This window comes from Sus scrofa, chromosome 9, assembly GCF_054392235.1.
Source record: "Sus scrofa isolate SSC_HxYL_T2T_F1_AM1 chromosome 9, Sscrofa_HxYL_maternal_Yorkshire_Landrace_v2.0, whole genome shotgun sequence".
Classification (NCBI taxonomy): domain Eukaryota; kingdom Metazoa; phylum Chordata; class Mammalia; order Artiodactyla; family Suidae; genus Sus; species Sus scrofa.
The window spans coordinates 48,294,183-48,311,881 of NC_139391.1; the positions used below are offsets into that span (position 1 = coordinate 48,294,183).

The window sequence follows — 17,699 nt, forward strand, 5'->3', positions numbered from 1 at the left end:
AAGAAAGGTTAAGTAACTTGTCAGACCACACAGCTAGGAAGTGTTGGAATGTGGTTTGAAACCTGGGTTTTCTGACTCTAAAACCAATCCTAACTAGTTTGTTCTTCTCTTTCTCATAACCTTTAGTTACCACATTGCCTAACTGTTTGATGCTTACTACATTTACTGGGCTTCTAGCATTGATTTCATACTTGTTTAAACTAGCTCTTTTTTTTTTTTTTCTGGTTATATTTATGAGTTTACTAGCTGTGGTATATTGGAAAGAACTATGGCTTTGTGGGGTTTTTTTGTTTTTGTTTTTTGTATTTTTGGCTGTGCCCACAGCATGTGGAAATTCTCAAGCCAGGGATCAAACCCATACCACAAGCTGTAACCAGAGCCATACCAGTGACAATGCCAGATCCTTAACCCCCTATACCACAAGGGAACTCCTGAATTTTTAAATCCTAAATTTGGGTTTTGTGACTCTGAAACCTGACTCAAATTATTTAACATCTCCGAACCTGAGTTTCCACAATTATTAGAATAACATATTAGTTATCTTGCATGTTGTTTTGAGAATTTAGTGACATATCAAAGAAAATGGTCCCATGCAGAGCAAATAGTTAAGATGAGTAATCAGTAAGGCTCTTTTCTTTTCTGTCTGCCAAGTTGCTAGCTAATCATTAAATTGATGATCACATTTGTAATACAATTACAGATGCTTTTTGTTTTTGAGTAAATATATTGCAAAGTTTGGTTCATCTTTGAACCAAGCTGGAACTGTTTTTTCAGTTATGTAATCAGTTTTGAATCAGTTTTGGTTTCCTGAGTTGTTACCACGTGGTCTTCAATAAGCCTTTGATTATCCTTAATATTGTACTGAGGATGGAAGGAAGGAGATATTTGAAGAGAATTACTGTACGTGACCCAATCTCAGCTCTTTAGAACTTGTAACCTAAAATGTCATCAAAATGATCTTTTCTCCAAAATATCATGTAGAGATAACAAAAAGAATATCATTTAGAGCAGAATCAAAAGTCTTGCCAAAGGCAACATGGAAAAATCTTTCTTTTATACCGTTAATTTTCAGTTATTCCACTATTTCATAGAAGGAAATTACATTATTTGCAAAGTTTTGTTCAAATTATTTATGCTCCTCTGTAAGTCCCATCACTTAATAGGACTTCTTAATGTATGGCCCTTTGCCTGGTGACCCATTCACTTAGGTTTTCTTGAGTAGGATTGCTATGTAAAAGCTCTGAATACTGCCTAACATGCTTTTCTTTTCTTTCTTTTTTTTTTCTTTCCTCCGTAGGTCAGTAAAATTGTGTCAAATGTTCCCCAGTTGGAGTTTCTAAACTTGAGTTCCAACCCTCTGAATTTATCAGTTTTAGAAAGAACATGTGCTGGGTCCTTCTCTGGGGTTCGAAAACTTGTCCTCAACAACAGCAAAGCTTCCTGGGAGACAGTCCACACGATACTGCAGGAGTTACCAGAGTAAGCCCAGAGAGCATGATGGAGAGGGAGCTATGTGGCCATCTGTGTTAGTACATAGAGTTACTGCTGATCTCCCATCTCAGAAATACTAGAACTGCAGATTGAATGGAGAATGAGGTTAGAAAAATGAAGTAATTAAATGAGGGCGTGAGGGTAATCTAGGAGCATTTTCAGTGGAATACTTGTTCAGTGTTGAGTAGCACCAAGACATAGGATATGTCATCCTTTGGCTAGAAAATATCCCTGAGAAGCACTTATCATTTCAAGATCAACCTATTCTTTCTCCATTTTAATCTTCTGATTACGTGATTCCAGAATTTTGCCTTAGCCCTTTTCTTTGGGAGGAAAAAAAAAAAAATCATAGTATCTCTAAAATATATTAATGTTCAGATGATTAAGTGCCTAGCTGGCGTGATGGGAAAATGGGTCTAGTATTCTTTTCAGTAATTTAAGCAGAAAATTATACTTTTGTTTGTCAGTTTAGAAATGCTCTGTTATGTTTTGTTTGTATCTATCTGTGTGTATTGCACATAAATATTCAAAGGAAGCAGTTTAAAGAAATATATGAAGCTGTAGTCTCCTTGAATGTCTAAATAAGGAAATTTCAGAATCTGGTCTCAACCCACTTATTCTGTCTTAGTTTCTCACTCTCCCTCTAATGAGATTGGTTTTTTCACTGCATGCAGCATCTAGCATGGCATAAAATGAACGTTTATTTATTTTTTTATTTATGTCCTTTTAGGGCTGCTCCCATGGCATATGGAGGTTCCCAGCTGGGGTCAAATTGGAGCTACAGCTGCTGGCCTGTGCCGCAGACACAGCAACACAGGACCCGAGCCATGTCTGCGACCTACACCACAGCTCATGGCAGTGCCAGATCCTTAACCCTCTGAGTGAGGCTAGGGATTGAACCTGAGTCCTTATGGTTACAAGTCAGGTTCATTACCACTGAGCCACAGTGGAAACTCCAAAATGGGCTTTTAAATCCCAGTTCCACTTACTAACCATATGACCTTTGATAAGCGAGTTAATCTCTTTGAGCTGTTTCCTTGTCTATAAAATGGGCATAATTGTCTATAAAATTGCAGAAATAGAAGTACAGTCTATAGTAAGCACTGCATGGGCCTGACACAAGGTAGAGGTTCAATAAGTGATAGTTATTGTTTCTATTTCTAAACACTTGTTCGTGTTGTTTCTAGAATGTTCTTCTATCTCCTCTCAATTTACACAAGTCTACCCCTTCTTCAAGGCCATGCATCCTTTCCTGATTATTCCAACTACAATTTCAATTCCATTTCTAGAAGAAGTACTGTTGTACAGCAGTTAGTGCTGCTTCATTTAGCACTTAGTTATTTAGGCACAAAATTAATTTAGTACTGGGTTATATCATTCTCTGCTATTTTATGTATTTTAGAGTTTGTCTTTTCAGCTATATTTTAAGCTATAGGAAAACATCTATATGTTTTCTCTACAACACCTAGCAGAGTCTCATACATGGTGGTCACTTATTTATTGAATGAATGAAAATAGGCGCAAAATAGAAACTTAACTGCTTTAAACAATGAAATATTTCCTTTTTTTCTCCGCAGTTTGGAAGAGCTCTTCCTGTGCCTTAATGACTATGAAACAGTGTCTTGTCCTTCTATTCGCTGTCATTCTCTCAAGCTACTACATATAACAGACAATAACCTCCAAGACTGGACTGAAATACGCAAGTTAGGAGTTATGTTCCCTTCACTGGACACCCTCGTCCTGGCCAACAATCATTTGAATTCTATTGAGGAGCCCAATGATTCATTGGCCAGATTGTTTCCTAATCTGCGATCCATCAGCCTCCACAAGTCAGGTGAGGTACAGGCTTGTTCTCATTCTACATGCAAATTGATCTGAGCTTATGCATGAAATACAGTGAACGTGTGTTTCTTTCCATCATAGCTCTTCCTCTTTACAGGAAGAATTTCAAGAGTTACATGCAGATGCCTATTGATTAGCTAAATTTAAGCCATTCATTTTCATAAATGCTCTGATAAATATCAGTACTTATCATATATTCATTTTGCATAACATCATTTTAGCTATTAATATTTTATATACTAAAGAAGGCATGCTATGGAAGGAGTGAAATGAAATTGAGGAATTGGATAGTAAAAGGCAGAATAAAGAGAGTGCAAAGAATTACAGACTAGACCATCTTGCCCTAGGTTTAGGTTAAGGCATCCCCAACCTGCAATCCCTTTCAAGTGCCCACTTTTCTTTCCTAGTAATTACATATTAAAGGTTGCCAGGTTGTTGCCATCTGATTCTATATATCACAGGAATGAATATTTTACATATTCAAGCCTATTTTTACAAATTAATGAACTTTATTTTTTAGGGCAGTTTTAGATTCAGAGTAAAATCAAACAGAAAGTACACAGAGTTACTGCATGCCTTCTGCCCTTACACACGCACACCCTCCCCCACTGTCAACATTCCCGCACCAAAGCGGCACACTTCAGTTGAACCTGCATTGACACATCATCACCCAAAGTCCATAGTTTACATTAGGGTTCACTCTTGGTGCTGTACATTCTGCGGGTTTAGACAAATGTGTGATGACACATATCTACCATTGCAGTATTGTACATAGTGATTTCTTGCCCTACCCATCCTCTGGGCGCTGCCTGTCCAAACTTCCCTATCCTCTAATTCCTGGCAAGCACTTACCTTATGTCATACAGTTGGAATCATACAGTGTGTAGCTTTCTCAGACTGACATCTTTCACTTAGTAGTATGCATTTGACTTTTCCTTCATTTTTTTTTTTTTGTTTTGTTTTGTTTTCACGGCTTGATAGCTCATTTCTTTTTTTAGCACTAAATAATATTCATTGTCTGGATGTACCACAGTTTATTTGTCCACTCACAAACTGAAGGACTTCCTGGTTGCTTCCAAGTTTTGGCTTAATTAGTAAAGCTGCTATAAACCTCCATGTGTGGGTTTTTGTGTGGACATAAGTCTTCAGTTCATTTGGATGAATAATAGAGTGCGGTTGCTAGATCTTACTACGCATACTTCTAAGAGTATGTGTAGTTTTGTAAGCAGCTGCCAAACCGTCTTCCAGTGTGGCTGTATCATTTCCCATTGTGCCAGCAATGAATGAGAGTTCCTGTTGCTCCATATCTTTATCAGCATTTGGTGCTGTGAGTGTTTTGGCTTTTGGCCATTCTTTCAGTGTGTAGTGGTATCTCATCTTAATTTGCCTTTTCCTGATGCCCTATGATGTAGAACACATTTTCTATGCTTACTTGCCATCTATATATCTTCTTTGGCCAAGATATCTGTGCAGATTTTCTGCCCATATTTTAATTGGATTGCTCATTTTCTTATTGTTGAGTTTTAAGGGTTTTTTGTATATTTTGTTTAACAGTCCTTTATCACTTCACCTTTAGCAAATGTATTCTCCCAGTCTGTGACTTTTCTTCTCATTCTCTTGGCGCATTGTCTTTTAGCCTCTGTTTAAAATAACTACACAAGTAAAAATAACTCTAACTGATAACTGAAAAAACCCAAGCAGTTTATTTCACCATAGAGGTTATAAGGGTGGGAATTAAGTATTAAAAACCAATGATTTGCATAAGAAGGTGTTTATTTCACAACTTGACACCCCTCGAGCTAACTGTTCTTCCTTCTAGATGGCAATGCCATTCTGAAGGGAAAAGGACCGTAATGACTTGGGGTTGTCATGTACCAGAGTCCTCATAAATTGCTCCTCTGCCTTTACCTTTGCTGAAGATTGATAGAAATAGGAAGGGACCACATCATTCTCTGCAGTGGATTTAATGTGTGTAAAACTGACCAGCTTCATTATTACAGGAATATTTTTCCTACCAGTGCCAGGTATTGACTTGGATGATACATCTGTTCACGCCATAAGAGGAGTTTCCTTTGAGGATTGAACAATCTTAACTTGTTACAGATTTTCCTACCCAAGTGTTCCGTTTTTTTGCTTTCTCTTTTGTTTGTTTTAAATTTCAAATCTATTTTCCCTGTTGCCAGAATGAGGACAGTATGAAAGATACTTAGCTTCTCGTTCTACTGACCTTGCCCATTTTGGTATTTGTTAGGTAAAAATATAGTCTGGCTGCATCAACTCTGATCAATAGTTGTTTTCTGTGAGTCTGTATTTGATGAAAGAGTTCGTCCCATCACTTTTTAAATTATGTAATCATGGCATCCATCATGCTTATTCAGCCACCAGTGGCCCCCTTCACCAGCCATTCAGGTGGAGAATCAGTAGATAAGTGGATATTGGAGGATAAAGAGAACCCCTGGCACAGGGACCACAGGGATAGGAGAAGCTATAGGGAAGTTTTCCTAGTGTTTTATTCCATTCGTTCCTTGGGTAAAGAAAAACTCCAGGATCCCTAACTAGCTTATGATCATTTTAACGTCTCAGAACCTATTGAAATAATTTTTTGGCTATGTTTATTTTCTCATCTGTGTGCTTTTCTGGATTTATTTAAACAATATATTTCTCTAAATTAGGTTTGCAGTCCTGGGAAGACATTGACAAACTAAACTCATTCCCTAAACTTGAAGAAGTGAGGTTGCTAGGAATTCCTCTTCTGCAGCCATATACCACCGAGGAGCGAAGAAAGTTGGTAATAGCCAGGTCTGTTGTCCTTATTATTCTGGCTTCTTTTCCTGGGGCTTTGTTGTTTCATTAAAGGGATAATGCACTATTTGGAGGTGGGGGGAATGCATTGTATGCTTATCCATCTCTAGAACAGACTGCTTAAAGGAGCTGCTTCTGTAGCTCCAAATTCTAAAAGAAAAGGAATGCAATAAGAAAAATGTGAAATGCAGTTGATTTGCCGAGACCACTGAAAAATTTCCTCACAAATCTGTTCTGTTTTTATACTTTGCCGTATTTACAATGCTTGACATCCTGCTTTGGATCATGAAGGAAAATCCCTAGAAAAGAGTGGTTTTGATCTCTCTGACAGTTAATACCTGACGGATGGTTACTGCTTTCCGATTGTTAACATATACATTAGTGTATCACTGAAGAAACACAATTCGGCATGCTTTTCTTCTAAAAAGACTGAGTCCAGTGGTAATCCTTATACTTTATTTTCTTTACACAGTTCTTCTGTTAATATAATAAAATGAATTCCTGAACTATGTGACCAGATTGTACTGACTGCTCTGTAGTCCTGTCAGTCCAATATGGTACCATCAGCCATGTGTGACTTGTGAGTGCTTGAAATTATGGCTAGTCTGAATTAAAATGTGCTGTATGAAAAAAAGCCACACTGGATTTCCAACACTTTATGTGAAAAAAAAAAAAAGAACATAAAGTATCTTAGTTATTTGCCTATATTGATTATATGTTGAAATGATTGTATCCTAGATATAATGGGTTAAATATAACATATTATCAAAATTAGTCTCATCTGTTTAATTTTTACTTTTTAAAATATGGCTACCAGCGAATTTAAAATTACATGTGTAGTTGCATTCTGTTTAAATCAGACAATGGGAGTTCCCGTTGTGGCACAGCAGAAATGAATCTGACTAGGAACCATGAGGTTGCGGGTTCAATCCCTGGCCTCGCTCAGTGGGTTAAGGATCCGGTGTTGCCATGAGCTGTGGTGTAGGTCGCAGACAAAGCTGGGATCCTGTGTTGCTGTGGCTGTGATGTAGGCCAGCAGCTACAGCTCCAATTCGACCCCTAGCCTAGGAACCCCTCCATGTGCTGGGGGTGTGGCCCTAGAAAAGACAAAAAAAAAAAAAAAAAAAAAAAGGACAACACTGCCTAGAATCTTTTTTTAAAAGGTGAAGTATGATTGTAAAAGGCCAATGTCCCATCCAAAAATAAAGTTTTAGATATTTTTGGTCCTTATGTTTTATACCATGTTCATGTCAGTTGCTGTACACAAGCAGGACTGTGTCAAATGTGCCCTTTCAAGAGCATAAGACTGGGTCTCAGCAATAATTTTATTCTAAAGCTAAATGTTTTTAAGTATCTTAAAATATCACTATTTGTTTTTATTTATAGATTACCATCAGTTTCCAAACTTAATGGCAGTGTTGTCACTGATGGCGAGCGAGAGGATTCTGAGAGATTTTTTATCCGTTACTATGTGGATGTTCCACAGGAAGAAGTGCCATTCAGGTAAAAATCCCTCATTGGCTTTCTACACGTTAGCAAGTATTGAGACAACCTAAGATACATTGTTTGAGAGCAAAATCTAGTAATTTGTTATTGGACCATCTTAGAGGATTTTGGTGATAGGTTAAAAAATAAAGGAAGAAACACAAAAAGCAAACCTGTTTTATCTCATTTTCCACAGTGTATTTCTTCTAGCCTTGCACATGTATTAAGAATGGCTGGGTAAGTAAGTATTTGACTGCTTCCAGTAGTTCCCACTCCATATTCCATATCATAGATTCTGTTTCAATCCCCTTCTCCAGGAGCAGATTGTCACCTACCCCCAAACTGGTCTCTTCTCTCCCATTGCATCTGTGCCTAGGATATACTACGTTCTGCTCTTTGGAAGATTTAGCAAATGTGTACTAGCTTTAGGGAATATGGAACAAAAAATAGAAAATAGACTCCTGAGAAAATATTAAAGGAATTAAGCTGGTTGAGTATGAAGAGAACTGCTGAGGCCTAAATTAGCATCTTTAAGAATATGAAGAATTAGTATATATTGTTTGGTGAGAAACTGCCTTTCATACTCTGTAAAGTCTAATACTCTGGAAATGTTATAGGTAAATATAAAAGAAAGAAAGACCTTCAAACAAGTTTCTGGGTGTTGTAAACTAGAATCAGTTACCCAAAAAGTTATATTATTTTCTTAATGACTTTATGAATAATATAAACTCTCACTTGACAAAAAGAGTTTCAGACTAACAAGATGCAGGTTAGAACTGAATGTGAGTCACATTGCATCCAGTTACAATTTTTTTTGTCCTTCTGGTTGTGAATTTCTGTGATTTGAATTCATTCTTACCGAATGTTATTTTTTCCCAGAATTCTCTTTTATTTATACACTTTAAGGGGTGTCGACATTCTGTAAGGTTCAACCAGTGCTGTATGAAAAGATTTTGCGGTATTATCAGAAAAAGTTTAAGGTTTAAATATTTAAAAAGTAATAGGCAAATTAAGTAAGATTTTTGAAGCTAGTCTTTTAAAATTAGCTTAAAGCTAGGTAAGGAGAAATACTATTATGCCTTTTAACATAACCCAGAAATACTAGGTTAAAACACATGAAAATTTTTTTCTGTTAAAAAAAGTGGTCAGGTAGCTATTGTTTCATTTGATTCAATCTAACTTATTAATAGAAGACATAAATATTCTTGCTTTGAGCATAATTCTGTTATTATGGTTTACTTAACTTCTAGTCTGCTGCAAGAAGCAGCACATATATAGGCAGTAAATTGTTTTCCATCCCTGATGGCATAATTGTCCTAAGGCACATTTATGCCTCTGTAGTAGTCCGTGTGCTTGAATGCGTGTCATAGAAATCATCTTTAATTGGGAGGAATTTATTGGAAGGATGTTGAGAAACTAAAAGAGTTGTTAGATGTGCTGGAGAACCTAGTTTAGACAGGAACTAAGGGAGGTGAGGATAGCCAAGGTTTCAACTTAGAGTCTGCTTTATATATTTCTCTTGGCACTGCAGTGCTGGACTCTGAGCACTGAACACTTGCACTCATGGCATGGACTTTTGATTTCACCATACAAGTTGAAAATAATCTCTCACTAACCTTTGCTTCATTTCCTAAGGGTCAAAATTGTCCATCTGACCAATTGATTGACTATGCCTACACTCTGCCTCCCAAGAGATAGGAAATTATCAGTTCCTGTGTGGCTTCTGCAACAAGAGGTTGCATTTTGCTTCGCCTGGTCTTGGGACTCCCCCCACCCCCAATAGGAACAATTCAGCAAAGAAGAGCATCTACTATAGTTTGACACTTTAACTACTTAACTCCCCCCATATATATATAAATGATTCTTACCTACCCTCATAGATTCCTTGAATAAATGAAAACACGCATTTCTCTCTCCATGAAATGAGATAACCTATTTTAATCCTACATAGACAGTGATCAATTAGCTACTGCAAAATATTTATATAGGGAGTTCTCATTGTGGCTCAGCAGAAATGAATCCGACTAGTATCCATGAGGACACAGGTTTGATCCCTGGCCTCCCTCAGTGGGTTAAGGATCCATTGTTGCTGTGAGCTGTGATGTAGGTCTCAGAGGTAGCTTGGATCTGGTGGTGATGTTACTGTGGCTGTGGTGTAGGCCAGTGGCTACAGCTCTGATTTAACCCCCAGCCTGGGAACCTCCATATGCCGCAGGTACGGCCCTAAAAAGACCAAAAAAAAAAAAAAAAATTTTATATGATCAAGCCGTTCTAATTACCACTCTGGTGTTGCTACCTATTTATGTACTTATGCCTGCTTTCTTACTTACTAGTAGTAATATGCCACTGCTTGGTCTCTTCCTTCTTTCCCGTTATTGAAATGGGCAACCTGATTTCAGTGTCTCCTACCAGCATCCCTGGCCTATAATGTTTTCCAAAGATGCGAGTGCTCTCCTCACTAATGTATTTTTCAAGGCCTTGGAGAGGGATGTGTCTCTGGGTCCTACTAGTGTTGATAGATGGAGTATGGGTGAAGGGGTCATGTGGTAACAGTCATTTCCATCATTCCTCTGTCCTAAAGTTTTTTAATTCCTCCTTCCACGTTATCCCAAAGAATTTGTGACAGCTCAGCTTCCTTTGGCATAGACCACCATTGAGTCCAATTTCTAATCAGCCCAGTAGACAAAAATTTAGAACCACTTTCAATTGGTTCCAAACCACTGAAGCTAGCCACTGAGGCTAGGTTTTTGAATTCAGAACCTCTGGTAATAAGCCTACACAAAATCAGCTAGATGTAGAATTACTTTTCTTTGCTTGGTGAACACTCGTTTTCTGTATTTCCTGTATTTTTTTTTTCTATGTTTGTCCATGTAAATGACTAGTCTTGTAAATATTTTGATGTTTTTGTAATTCGCCCTTCAGACCATGTGATGCTCTGATGGTAGTGGACTAGAGTGGTTATGTGGAAGGATGAGACAATGGAGGATTACTTTACACTTGCAAGGTAATCCCCTGAGGCATTACCTTTTCAAGCAACAGAAGAACAATCTCCTGGACTCAGCTAGCAAGGGAGGGTGAGGAGGGGGTGGTGGAGGTGGGGCTAAGTGAGGATTTAGGGATTCAGGATATTCCCAGATCCTCAGAATCCTCCTTTATACACCCAATCCAGTTTATTCTCTCTGTCTCTGTCTCTGTCTCTCTCCAACCAATCATAGCTTAAACTTCCATAGAACATTCCCAACATGGATGCAAAGTTAACTGACCTGTATTCAGCAACCTAGAGCATCAAACCTTGTGTATTTGTTTTTATAGCTACTGCAGTTGCTTTAAGGGAGAGAAAAGATTTTTTTTTTCTTTTAGTGCGTGCCTGAAGTCTAGTATATAGGAATCCAACCTTAATATTCTCTTTATGTAAGGTATCTTGTGCCCTTAGAATAGCAGATCTCTTACTTTGTAGTGTTGAATTCTTCATGCCCTTCATATTGTTGTATTTGTGGTAGCTCTCTCTCAACCTCCTAGAGCATCTCATGTGAACTCAAGTGAAAATTAGTTATTTCACCACTCCATGTCAAGGACTTGAGAATCCCTTCTATGAACACCTATATGATATTCACTGGCCTCTACTAGACCAGAAACTAATCCCAGAGTGCCCTTAATTACCTGAGGCACTATTGTCAGTAATCTACTCCCTGGAAGCAGGCTCTTAGTATACACAACAGAAATCAGCTCTAGCCAACTTACGTAGGATAGGAATTTAGTAAAATAGTAATAATAATAATAATAACAGTAATAATAAAAACCATGTAGCCCCCAGAATTGACAAAATTAGAGAATTAGGCTTGGGCAGGATTGATGGGAAGCAAGGCACAGCCAAGATTTCTGTAGACCCCACTATTCAAGCATTATGCTTCTTACACTGGGTGCTGGATAGTCATCAGCAAGCAGCTAGACTTCATTGCCTTCAAATTTTTGGAGCAGTGCCTTTGAATTCTTGACCCTTCTCTGTCTGCTGTGAATAATCTCTGTTATTTGTGTCCTTGAATCACATCTTAAGTAAAATTCCAGCTGTAGTTGGACAGGTTTATGTTACCTTCCCATGTTCTAGCTTTTGGGGGGTGAAGAAAGAGAATATCTAGTCCCCTTTAGCTTCTGTAGTGGGAAGTGGCTGCTGCTTCTCATCTGTTTTGGGTTTCCCTCAAATCAGAAGTGCATTCAGATGCTGGACAGCCAAAGTCGACATACATCCACTATTGTAAATGTTCTCTGGTAGTTTTCTTGTAAGACCCTGGTGGAATGGTTTTTGAGCCACTCTGGTGTGCCAGGAAGTATGTAGACACTTTAAAAAGAACTGTAATAGTGTTCATACTGATGTAAGATGAAATGGCAAATAGGCACAGAGGAATTTATATTAAAATGCATTCACTACGAATTAAGAGTTATATATAAACAAGGGGTTAGTACTATACTTATCATCTCTTTAATTGTCTTACAAGTTATATGAGTAATTTCTCCCCCAAATGCCAATGAATAATGAATAGCACAGTGCATAGTTAGTAAAAGGTGAAGATTTGACTTGCTGGATAATTCAGTGTTTCATACAGAATCACATTGAGCTTTAGTTTCCTGGTAGAATTGAGGTATCCATTCATTTTGAAGAAAACATTCCTTTTTACTTGACTGTGGTTTTTTAAGATCAGTGTCTAACTTGATTTTCCTGTAATTTTAACTTCTGCAGCATCTTTCACCTGTTGTTAGGTTCCCTGAGCTTCTCCTCCTCCTATTTTTCTGTTTTGTGTCATTAAACACCAAATACCTCTGTTAAACTTAAGACACAAGTAAGAAAAGTTGGCCGAAATGTCCTTTGAGGGCATGAATAAAAAGTCATTATGATAGGTTCAGTGTCCTTTATGGTAGCCAAGTTACTTTGTGAGTCAGTTGGATTATTCACACACATCTGTTTCCATGTGATTAGTCATTTTGGCAAGAGAAGACTTTACAGCTGATCTCGAAATTTACATATTCTGTGTTCCTATCTCAGAATAAAATATAAGCTCCAGTTACGTGAATCATTTCAACTTGTTTATGATGAACAGAATAAAATGTTTAGAGGACAGAAGGGAGACATACTTTTTCAGAGTGTTATAATTTCTTACCAGTGCTCAATTATCCTTTTTATTGCCTTCTACTGGTAGGTGGAGCTGGAAGTTCAGCCTCTCTACTATAGCTGTTTATGGTAATAATGGACTAACACCAAAAGAAACCTTAAGAATCGCCCATATGTTTCATGTTTATTTACTTTGTGAAACAATAGAAAATGAAAAATCTCTGTTTTGTGATTTTTTGGCCTTTAAACATCACAGTGTTTGCTTTTCTAGTCAATAGACCCTTTCTTTTAGAGCCTTCATCTGTGCCTTGTCTCCTCAGGTCTTGTGTAGCAGTGGTGTGTGATTTCAAAATAAGTGCAGTGTGTGCTGCAGGTGGTTGAAAAGATGTCCTCACTGGGCTGGTCATATTTCAATTATTGGCCTCTCATATTTGACCAGGAGAACTTCTAGGAAATAACTCTAGATTCTAGCTGGGTTTCAAAGGACAGTTTAATTTATTTACTGAATACCTGTGATGAACTAAGAGGCACTAAGCCAGAAGTTGAAGATAAAACAAAAAAAGTAGTGTCTGCTCTCAAGAAGCTTGCCATCTGGGCTAAGCTAGAGATATATTTCCTCTGCTGGAGCCTCCTCAGGTTCCCAACCTCTGAAAATCCATTTACCCAAGGATTTGATCCTTGGACCTCTTCTTTTCTGTATTCATCCTCAGATTCTTGTATCCAGTCCTGTGGCTTTTCATACCTTTTATATTCAAATAATTGCCAAATTTATACCTTCAGCTCTGATCTGCCCCTCACTTCCAGACTAGTATTTCTAGATACCTACATGACATCTCTACCTGAATGTTTAAATCTAATGTGTCCCAAAGTGAACTTTGGTCTCTCCTTAACCTTTGCCTGGCCCCTGGCCCCTGCCTCCCCTGCCTTATCTTCTGCTCTGCACATTTTTCTCTACCTCTCCAATTTCCCAGTTGCTCACAGTTACTAGTTGGGCATCATCCCTGATTTCCTTCTCCCACACCCCATGTCTAGTCATTTGGCTTTGTCTTGCTTTTTCAGTCTGCTTTCAAAAATGTATAGAATTTTACTATTTCTTACCATCATTTTAGTTCAAGCCTTCCTCATCTCTTACCTGTATTATTATAGTAGTTTCTAATTGTGTTATCAAGTCCAAGCTTATACTGCTTGCCACACAACAGGCCAGTAAATCGAGAGATGAGTTGTTGGGGCAAGGAATAGAGACTTTATTTAGAAGCCAGCCTATGGAGAAGATGGTGGACTAGTGTCCCAAATAACCATCCTACTGGAGTTAGAATTCAGACTTCTTTTATACTAGTAAAAGGGGAGGTGGTGTGGTTGGTTGTTGCAAACTTCTTAGTGTCAGAATCCTTTGTTCTTGCAGCTATCCCATAGGTCAGGTCAAATGTTCCTGTAAACCTCCAACAAGACAGATGTTATTCTCTGTTCTGCAACTTTTTATCTCTCTGTAAATGAAAAGTATTGTACCTTTACAAGTCAGAGCCTTGAGAATGGGCCCTCCTGTGTATTTCGGGTTATCAGCAACATTCTTAACTTGTAGCAAGAGCAATACAATGGTTACAGTAAAAGTAACAAATTTAATATGGTGTCAGATTTGTCCTTCCCTGGTACAATTGGCCTTGCTATACCCACCCTTGTCCCCATAGCTTTTTTTCCACAAGGCAGCCAGTTTATAGGAACTCAAGTATGTTTTTAACCACACATACACTCTCTCTCTCTCTCTCTCTCTCTTACTTCCCTGCTGTTCCTCAAACATACCAAGCACACTTCCACCTCAGACCTCTGCTCTTTTTTTCTGATTGGAATCCCGAGTTAACATGGCTCTCCCTCACTGGTGCCTCATCTGAGATTCCCTCCCTGACCAACCTGTCTAAAATAGTACATCTCTGTCTGCTGTCAGTCTCTTAAGCCACTGTTATGTTTCTTATTCATCAACACCAAACTTAGCATTTGTTATGTACTGTGGTCTCCCCTGCATCGTACTGTAGTCTCCCCTGCATCATACTGTAAGCTCTGTAAAAGCAGGGACTTCTGATTTGTACTTTGCTCAAGCTTCAATCCCCAGAATAGTACCTAGCAATATAGCAACTCTTGAAGAAAAGGACTTAATCTTCAAATGTTGCCCTGGGAGCACAAAGGAGGGGTACTTAGCTCTGCTGGAAGCAGTGTGACTTCCTAGAAAATTACTGAGTTAATCTGGTGACAGTGAGGGGAGAATATTCCAGACAGAAGGGAGTACTTGGGGAGTTCAGGCACAGGGGTACCAGACTCTTTATATGTGGTGAGTGAACTACAGCAGTTTCGTTATGACTTAGTGAAAAGCAATTAAGTGGAAAGTAGTGGCAGATAACGGTGGGGAGGAAGGTAAGAACCAGGGAGGCCATCCAAGACATTGGTATGTCATGCCGGAGACCAAGCCTGCAGCAGAAAATCACTGAAAGGCTTCAAGTGGGAAAGTTATGTGGGTAGATTTTGGATTATATCCAGGAGAAGCTGAGAGAGACAAAGGGACCTCGTTAATAAGTGAGCCTTGAGTAAAGCAGGGTGTGTGTACTGGAGGCCCTTTATGTCTTTTTACAAAGGTACACGTGTTAGGACTGAATTTCACTGCAGAGTAGTCCTAGGAAAACACTTTATGAAGTTCTACATGTTTACTGGTATTTATAGCCCTTACTTTTCTAGGGGTATAAACATTCTTTCCAGAGGAAGAAACCTCCAAGTTTATGTAGCCTGTACATGTTACAGTGTACATGCTTATTGTTTTTGCCTTGCCATTTACCAGCTGTCTGTCCACGTTGCCTGTATTCATCACTTTTCCCTTTATTTTGTGTTTGGAATTTATCTCTTAATTTCCTCTTGAGAGAGTGAATCTAAATTCTTTATTTAGTACTCAACTAATACACAGTCCTCTTCTGTTTAGTTTTAAAGAGAAACAAAGAGAAAAAGAAAAACCGTGTAACTTTTCATTTTGAAATCAACATATCTTGTATCTTTCAGATTCCAACGGTTTCCTTTTGTTTTTGAGGACAGTCAAGGGAGATAAATTCATTGATCTGAGATGTCTCTTTTTTTCAGACTTTAAAGTTTTGTTTTTTTTAAAGAGTTATGAGAGGCATAGCACCAGTGAATTTGATAGCAAGAAATTCTGTTGTCAGAGACAGAGCGGCAAAGCCAGAAATAAGTTTCCTTAAAGGCTTTTCTTTGCTTTTATTCTTTTAGCACCTCACTTTATCTTTGTCCCAAGGAGTCCCTAAACTATGCCCTGGGCAATCCTTGTTTATGATGTCAGGGATTAGAGTAGGCATTCCTCAAGTGCTTACTAGATTGTCATTAGTAGTAACTAGCTTTTTAAAATATGGAGAGTATGTTTTCTCCTGCTTCAGACTAATGTCTCTTCTAAATAGAGCTGATTGTATCTTCATGTTATTATGAGAGTAGGGTAGTGGCCTGTATTTGGACACCACCTTAATGAAGGCTTATTTTGTCTTGGATGCTGGAGAAATCCTAGTGTGCTGTGTCCGTTACCTCATATTCCTTCTAGACAGAGGACCTGCTGTTGTGAAGGAACATTCCTCCGTTGGACACGAGTCTCCTGGGGTTCCATACTGCCAGGCTCCATCATCCTCTGACAAGGGCCGTGACACAGCACTCCTCACATTCATCTGAGAGTCTGATGAGAAACAAAAGGGGCTTTCTCCTTGGGCACCATGGAGAGCCTTGGAAATATTAGCTCTCCCTACTGCGTACAGCCTTTGTCATTCCAATTACCCTGGACTTGATTTTGACTTCTTGCCACTTTCCCAGCCCAGCAGAAGATAGGCTACCTTCCTAATCTTGATTGGAGTTATGTATGAGAATTTGAATACAGCTGCAAAGGAGAGAAAGAATAAGAACCAGCCCTCCTAAATCATGGTCTTGGTAGAAATCATCTTTTGGTGTCTAAATTATTGTTTTGGGCGGGTTGGGGGGGGCAGTTTTATCTTTTTTGGTTTTGTTTATTTTTTAGAATTAAAAAAATATTGAGAATAATAAAACACTCATGTTCACAACTGTTTGTTGTTAATATTTTACTCTTAACTTCATTTGTATATCTTAATTGAAAGAAATAACATTACAGGTAAAATTAGAGTACCATTTTGCCTTTATTCTTAGTCCTGTTCCCTTACAAGAAGTAGCCAAGAATTTGATGTGTATCCTTGAGGTCTACTTACTATATTTTGCATAGTCATTAAAATATAAAGTAGAATTTTATAATTCTTTGTCAATATCTATTGCAGTTTCTTCTCTGTAGCTTTTCAGTCTGATCTTTTCGCTTTGTATTGTGTTGAAAAGAAGTTTAAAAATTTAATATTACACATATTAATCCTTTTGGTTTTTTCTTATTCCATTTTATTTTAAGAAATCGTTTCCAAAGATGACTGACGATCATCTCCTGGGTTTTTTTCTAAAAGTGTTTTCACATTTATGTCTTTGATCCACCTGGAATCTTTTTGTGTGTGTGTATAGTGTCAAATAGAGATCTAAGGGTTTGTTTTTTCTCCCATATGGATAATTGGTATTCACCATTATCTGTGCCACCTCTGTTATTTATCTAGTTTTTATATGTGTGCATGCATGGTTCTCTGACAGGGTGCTGTTCTGTTCCACTGTGTATTTGTCTGTTCCTATACTGTTACGAAATTGCACAATTACATTGTTAAAATACAGTTGTCTGAATTCCCACAAAGGGTACATTTCCCCACCTAATTGTTCTTTTTCAGATTAATATTAGATTAGATTCAGATGAGATACTTCAGGTCCTTTTCCCTGTGGATTTTAGGACTGGCTTATCAAGTTTCTAATTCTCTCACAATGGCCCTACATATCTGTTAAATTTATTTCTAGGCATCTTATACATTTTGTTGCTATTTTAAATGAAATCCTTTTTTTTTGTCAT

At 38.0% G+C, this 17,699-nt stretch overlaps 1 protein-coding gene and 1 non-coding gene across 26 annotated transcripts in view; one reads left to right on the forward strand and one right to left on the reverse strand.

Annotated features, from left to right (window-relative positions):
- Positions 1-17,699, forward strand: part of TBCEL (tubulin folding cofactor E like) — an 86,886-nt gene that overhangs the window by 39,353 nt on the left and 29,834 nt on the right. For 8 of the 25 annotated variants that reach the window (NM_001419925.2, XM_084974472.1, XM_084974471.1 and 5 more), the window contains 4 exon segments: positions 1,298-1,479; positions 3,069-3,325; positions 6,006-6,132; positions 7,522-7,638. In NM_001419925.2, the coding sequence (NP_001406854.1) occupies positions 1,298-1,479; positions 3,069-3,325; positions 6,006-6,132; positions 7,522-7,638 (683 nt within the window). 25 annotated transcript variants of the gene reach the window in all.
- MIR9818 (microRNA mir-9818) lies at positions 3,224-3,292 on the reverse strand. Its single transcript, NR_128503.1, has one exon. It is a non-coding gene; the product is annotated as a microRNA mir-9818 (primary transcript).